Source organism: Gekko japonicus, unplaced genomic scaffold (genome assembly GCF_001447785.1).
Source record: "Gekko japonicus isolate JY-2015 unplaced genomic scaffold, Gekko_japonicus_V1.1 scaffold1489, whole genome shotgun sequence".
Taxonomy (NCBI): domain Eukaryota; kingdom Metazoa; phylum Chordata; class Lepidosauria; order Squamata; family Gekkonidae; genus Gekko; species Gekko japonicus.
In genome coordinates this window covers 372735-379765 of record NW_015163135.1, presented here as the reverse complement: position 1 = coordinate 379765, position 7031 = coordinate 372735, and the positions used below count along the sequence as shown (strand labels likewise).

General features: G+C 46.8%; 1 protein-coding gene across 1 annotated transcript in view; it reads left to right on the top strand.

Moving 5' to 3' along the window:
- The window catches only part of AMPD3 (adenosine monophosphate deaminase 3), a 61442-nt gene extending 54982 nt beyond the window's left edge, over window positions 1-6460 (top strand). Inside the window, exons 14-15 of the mRNA XM_015406966.1 lie at window positions 3611-3721; window positions 5596-6460. Coding sequence (XP_015262452.1) covers window positions 3611-3721; window positions 5596-5772 — 288 coding nt within the window. The 3' untranslated portion in view covers window positions 5773-6460. The remainder of the gene's footprint in view (window positions 1-3610; window positions 3722-5595) is intronic.
- The last annotated feature ends 571 nt before the right edge of the window (window positions 6461-7031 follow it).

The following is a 7031-nucleotide window of genomic DNA, read 5'->3' as shown; positions in this document are numbered from 1 at the left end:
GAGACCCGTCATGAAAATTTCGGCGGGGGCTGAAGCCCCGCCGCCCCCACGAAGATTACGCCTGCTGCTACTTAGCCTGGTCCCATGTCATTTATGGCTTTTGAGGTATTGTAAGGAGGGCCTTTTTCCATATAGAAGAAGAAGAAGAGATAGGATTTATACCCCGCCCTTCACTACCCAAAGGAGTCTCAGAGTGGCTTACAAACTCCTTTCCATTCCCCTCTCCACAGCAGACACCCTGTGAGGTAGGTGGGGCTGAGAGAGCTCTTGACAGAAACTGCTCTTTTTCAAGGACAGCTGTGCCAGAACTATGGCTTGCCCAAGGTCATCAGCCAGGTGCAAGTGGAGGAGTGGGGAATCAAACCTGGTTCTCCCAGATTAGAGTTCGCGCACTTAACCACTACACCAAACTGGCATGATAAAGCATCAAGTTCTGTTGATGTGATCCTATTAACTCAAGTGGTGTGGTTGGCCATAATGGCAGGGTATTCTTCCCTGTGGTTGCACTTAATTAGGGCAGCTCCCTCCCCTTCACAATAAGTCTGGTGCTATTTATGTCAGATTTAATGTGCCAGGTAAAAATATTTTTATCCTGGTTTGTATTGATTAGGATGGTGAGGGGGGCAATATTGCTTGTGTTTTGTTACTGAATCACTTACTTATATGCTGCTTTTCGATAACAGACATTTATTTAAAACATTTTTATGCCGCTGTCCAGCCAAATATGGTCTCCAAGGTGGCAAACATTAAAACATTTGGACATTAAAACAGCATTTAAAACAATATAAAAATATATACCGCAGGTTAGGAAAGGCACAAATAGGTATAGAAAAAAGCCTGCATGGTTAACAAACAAAGTAATGGAATCTGTAAAAGGTAAAAAGGATTCCTTTAAGCGGTGGGAAGCTAGTCTCAGTGAGGCTGATAAAAGGAAAATAGTAAAAGGTAAAGGTTCCCTTGATTGAAAGCCAGTCGAGTCCGACTCTAGGGTTGCGGTGCTCATCTCCGTTTCAAAGCCGAAGAGCCAGAGCGGTCCGAAGATGTTTCCGTGGTCATGTGGCCGGCATGACTAAACACCAAGGCGCACGGAATGCTGTTACCTTCCCACCGAAGTGGTACCTATTTATCTACTTGCAATTTCTTGCTTTCGAACTGCTAGGTTGGCAGGAGCTGGAACTAGAGACGGGAGCTCACTCCGTCACACGGCAACTCAGGTCTCAAACTGCTGAACTACCGACCTTCCACAGCCTGCAGTTCAGCGTCTTAACCACTTGAGTCACATTTGTTAGGTGAATAATAATAGTTGCATTTACCTTAGGTTGGCAGGAGCTGGAACTAGAGACGGGCGCTCACTCCGTCATGAGGCAACTCGGGTCTTGAACTGCTGAACTACTGACCTTCCACAGCCTGCAGTTCAGCGTCTTAACCACTTGAGCCACCGCAGCTCCAAAAAAGGAAAAAAGGCTGTGACAAATAAAATGCAAGTCTGTGATCAGGCAGGCAAAAAGGGAATATGAGGAGCATATCGCAAAAAACATAAAGGCCAACAATAAAACTTTATTCAAATACATTAGAAGCAGGAAACCAGCCAGGGAGGCAGTGGGGCTCTTGAATGACCAAGAGGTAAAAGGAGTACTGAAGGATGATAGGGAAATGCCTGAGAAGCAGAATGCATTTTTTGCCTCTGTCTTCACTGTGGAAGATGAGAGTGCTTGCCCACTCCAGAACTGTTGATTTCGGGTGGGTGTTGAAAGACCTGAGTCAGAGTGAGGTGACGAGAGAGGAGGTCCTAAAACTGATAGACAACTTAAAAACTGATAAATCACCAGGCCCAGATGGCATACATCCGAGAGTTCTGAAAGAACTCAATTGTGAACTTGTGGATCTCCTGACAAAAATATGTAATCTCTCCTTAAAATCAGCCTCCATTCCTGAGGACTGGAAGGTAGCTAATGTCACTCCCATCTTTAAAGTCACTCCCGTCTTTAAAAAGGGTTCCAGAGGAGATCCGGGAAATTACAGGCCAGTCAGTCAGACGTCGATACCGGGTAAGTTGGTGGAAACTGTTATTAAGGAAAGAATTAGTAGGCACATTGATGAACAAAACCTATTGAGGCAGACTCAGCATGGGTTCTGTAAGGGAAGATCTTGTCTCACTAACCTGTTACTGTTTTTTGAGGGAGTGAACAAACATGTGGACAAGGGGGATCCAATAGATATTGTTTACCTTGACTTCCAGAAAGCTTTTGATAAAGTTCCTCATCAAAGGCTCCTAAGTAAGCTCAATAGTCACGGGATAAAAGGACAAGTCCTCTTGTGCATCAAAAACTGGCTAACTAATAGGAAACAGAGAGTGAGTATAACTGGGCAATTTTCTCATTGGAGGGTGGTAAGCAGTGGGATACCACAGGGATCAGTACTTGGTCCAATGCTTTTTAACATGTTTATTAATGACTTGGAGTTGGGAGTAAGCAGTGAAGTGGCTAAATTTGTGGATGACATGAAGTTGTTCAGGGTGGTGAGAACTAGGGAGGATTGTGAGGCACTCCAAAGGGATCTGTCGAGGATGGGCGAGTGGGCATCAGTGTGGAAAAGGGGGTTCAGTGTGGCCAAGTGCAAGGTGATGCACATTGGAGCCAAAAATCCTAACTATAAATACATGCTGATGGGGTCCGACCTGGCAGAGACTGACCAAGAGAGAGATCTTGGAGTCGTAGTAGATAACTCACTGAAAATGTTGAGACAGTGTGCGACTACAATAAAAATGGCCAGTATCATAATTCCCCTGTATAAATCAATGGTGCGACCTCATTTGGAGTACTGTGTACAGTTCTGGTCACCACACCTCAGAAAGGATATTATAGCATTGGAAAAAGTGCAGAAAAGGGCAACTAGAATGATAAAAGGGTTGGAACACTTTCCCTATGAAGAAAGGTTAAAGCGCTTGGGGCTTTTTAGCTTGGAGAAACGACAGCTGAGGGGTGACATGATCGAGGTTTATAAGATTACACATGGGATAGAGCAGGTAGAGAAAGAAGTACTTTTCTTCCTTTCTCACAATACAAGAACTCGTGGGCACTCGAAATTGCTGAGCAGTCGGGTTAGAACAGATAAAAGAAAGTACTTCTTCACCCAAAGAGTGATTAACACATGAAATTCACTGCCACGGGTGGTGGTGGCGGCTACAAGCATGGACAGCTTCAAGAAGGAATTAGATAAAACATATGGAGCAGAGGACCATCAGTGGTATTAGCCACAAGGTGTAGATAGGAACTCTCAGTCTGGGGCAAGGGATGCTCTGTATTCTTGTTGCTTGGGGGGGGGGCAACAGTGGGAGGGCTTCTAGTGTCCTGGCCCCACTGCTGGACCTCCTGTTGGCACTTGGTATTTTTGGCCACTGTGTGACAGAGTGTTGGACTGGATGGGCCATTGGCCTGATCCAACATTGGATTCTCTTATGTTCTTATGTTAATTTAATAAAAGCATAAAATAGAAGTGTTTAATAGTTTCGTTATTGGCTCTTTTTGTGTTCTAACTGAGCTTATTTTAGTACATCATCTCAAGAACTGTACAGATTTCAAATGGTAATAATATTTTTAATATATTGAAGGAAGCCCTTATGGAGGAATATGCCATAGCAGCTCAAGTGTGGAAACTGAGCACTTGTGACCTGTGTGAAATAGCAAGGAACAGTGTACTACAAAGTGGTTTGTCAGATAAGGTAAATTTCAGTTGCTGAAGGAATAGTTGTATTTATCTTTTTCTATATTCTCTTCATGTATGTGACTACAACAGGAAGATTTGATCCCTTTTTCCTAATTTTCAGGAACCAGATAGTTAAATTTTACATCTCTGTATATAGTAATTCTGTTTTGGTGTGAACACTCCACATGCTCCCACAGCCATTGACTCCCTCAGCTGCTGCTATGAAGGTTTGCCAATCCCCTGGCTGCATTGCCTTGCTGCGTTGCCTCGGCCCCGCCCACAGAGCCGGCAGCCAGCATCTCGCCCTCAGTCTGGAGGGAGCCAGCGAAGGGGATGGACACTCCGCCGAGAGAGCAGCAACCCCTCCTCGGGGGAGGCAGACCTAGCGAGCAGCGGCAAGCAGGGAAAGCACTCACCTTCGCTGCCGCTCGTGGCTTTTCTCCCTTGGCCGCAAGGCCAGCACTTCATCAGGGTGATAGCTTAGCAGGCTGCACCGCAGAGAAGGCTGCCCAGCGCCTTTCAAAGGCTCCCCCGTCTTCCTTCAGCAGCGAGCTGCGGCTCCTGGAAAGCCGGAATCTCTCCTGAGGAAGACACTTCTCTTGGCTCCTGTGTGGGACTAAGTTTGACTAAATGTCCCCTCAGTGGCTGTTGGTAGGCAACCAAGCTTGCTTCTGTCAGTTAAAAAACAAAGGACTTTCAGCAGTGCCCTGCCCACTGCCAGCTTGGCCACTTTCCTGTCAGAATAAACTTTCAATGGCTCTCTCTCCTTTTTGGCTCCACCATGGCTGGCTGGCTAATGAGGTGGGCCAGCAACCATCAAACCATTCTCTTCAACCCCGTGCTGTGTAGCTGACTTTCCCCTAGGGTTGCCAATCTCCAGTGGGACCTGGAGATCTCCCGCTGTTACAATTGATCTCCAAATGACAGAAATCAGTTCCCCTGGAGAAATGGCTGCTTTAGAGGGTAGACCCTATGGCATTATCCCCTGCTGAGTTCTTCACCACCACCCAATACTGCCCTCCACAGATTCCACCCCCCAAATCTCCAGGTATTTCCCTAATTAGAGCTGGCTACTGTACTTTCTCCTCAGTGCCTGTTGCTAGGCAACCAGGTTCTGTCAATAAAAAGCCGTTTCCACACCTATTTTAGCCTTTGGGAGAAAACTCATTGGGGCCAGTCCTGATAGGGTTGCCAACTCCAGGTGGGAAATTCCTGGATATTTGAGGGATGGAGCCTAGAGAGGGTGAAGTTTGAGGAGGGGTGGGACCTCATACAGGTACAGTGCCATAGACTCCGCCCTCTAAGCCAGCCATTCCCTCATGGGGAACCATTGTTGGGGGATGGAGATCATTCAGAATTACAACTACTCTCTAGGAGGGAGGGGGAGGAGATGGAAAGCTGAAGCCAGGGGGCAGATAATGGTAGCTTCACTGAACTACACAAGCCCCCTCGCCACGACAAGGCAGTGATCCATGAGGGGGCAAAAGTAATAGTCAGTAGTCAGTAGTATAAAACTTACAGAACAGCATAAACAGCATACATAGTTTGCAAACCAATATAGTGCTAGTAATTTTACTTTGTTGTCAACAAGCTCAATGTAGTACCTGTAACCCACAATCTCTTTGAGGAAGGCGTGGGATAGATGCTATTTCTGCTGATGTCACAGTGGCCACTGTAGTGTTATTTCCATTTGTTCCAGCCTGCAGCGATTTTCTCATTATCCAGAACCACCCCTGCTGCCAGGATGATTCTTTCTATAGCTTTACCTGTCGGTCCTTTCCCCCAGAGGAGGGAGATGGCTTTTTCCTGACCAACTACTGATGTATATTCACTTGCTTTTAAAAATCAGAACAAGTCTGAGCTTATTTTTTCTATATGTCCCTTCCTTAGGAAAAACAGAAATTTTTAGGTGCAAATTATTGCCACGAAGGGCCTGAAGGAAATGACATTCGGAAGACAAATGTTGCACAGATTCGGATGGCCTTCAGGTTCGAGACCCTGTGCAACGAGCTGAGTTTTCTATCTGATGCAATGAAGACAGAAGAGATTACCGCGCTCTCAAATTAGTCATAGCTCCAATATCATGACTGTATTGCACAACTGCCAGGAGAGAAGTGTATGGACATAAGAGAGAACCTGCGCATCGACAGGAAAGAGAGCTGCTAGGTGACCAGAACTCTCAAGCTGCGTCAGGGTATGCAGCAGATCCAGCTTCTGCAAGCACTGCACGCAGGTTGGATTCCTCTATATATTCTGATGTAGGCTCACAAATCTATCCTTTATGCGGCACCTGGGATTTAAAAGTGCACTCTGAATCTAATATTTATAGTGTTTGCATCTGGGATATATATAACATTCTCCCTGGAAGCAAAAAGTATACAGGGACAGCAGCTTCTGGTAGCACACATGCCAAGTTTTAGTGGCAAGCAAATGTCTGTGGCACTTTAAGCCCCGATTAGACCGTAGAGCAAACAATGTACACAGTAAAAATTGTACTTTTTTTTTTAGGGAAATAAAAGAATATGACCAAAGAGCTACTACAAGTACATTGTAGGGAACCCTGTTCAGCACACATATCTACATTTTTAACTCCCCCCCCTCCCCCTGCAAATTTTGTAGTTCTATTAAGTACTTTGATGACGAGCAGCCAGTCCTGAATGTATGTTTGCGCTGATTACAAAGCAATCCTGAACCATGCCCACACTGCAGTGGCCAGCCCTGCTGTGCAGGGGCGGTGCCGCTCGTCAGCTCCCTAAGGGGCAAGTTACTCCAAAGAGCTACTACAAGTACATTGTAGGAAACCCTGTTAAGCACATATATCTACATTTTTAACTCCCCCGCCTCCCCCTGCAAATTTTGTAGTTCCATTAAATACTTTGATGACGAGCAACCAGTCCTGAATGTATGTTTGCGCTGATTACAAAGCAATCCTGAACCATGCCCACACTGCAGTGGCCAGCCCTGCTGTGCAGGGGCGGTGCCGCTCGTCAGCTCCCTAAGGGGCAAGTTACGCTGCAGCAGAGCGGGGGGGGGGGAAGGGTAGCTGGCTGCTTGCAAGGGTGCGTCCACAGTGATTCCACTGCAGTGTGGCCTCGTGGCGTAGTGTCAAGGCGGGGGCGGCATGAGGGGCGGGGCACTCCAGGTCAACAAGAGCGGCCAGTCCTGGGGCAGATGCCATTAGACATCACAGCTAGGGGGCAGGGAAGGGTGGCTTGGGACAGTCCCATTCTGTGCTTCCACCCCACCCTCCAGCAGAGACCCGCCGTGATGCGAGGCTTGCAGTCGCCGTGATTTGTTGTTTCTGCCATGCCACCATGTCCCACGGC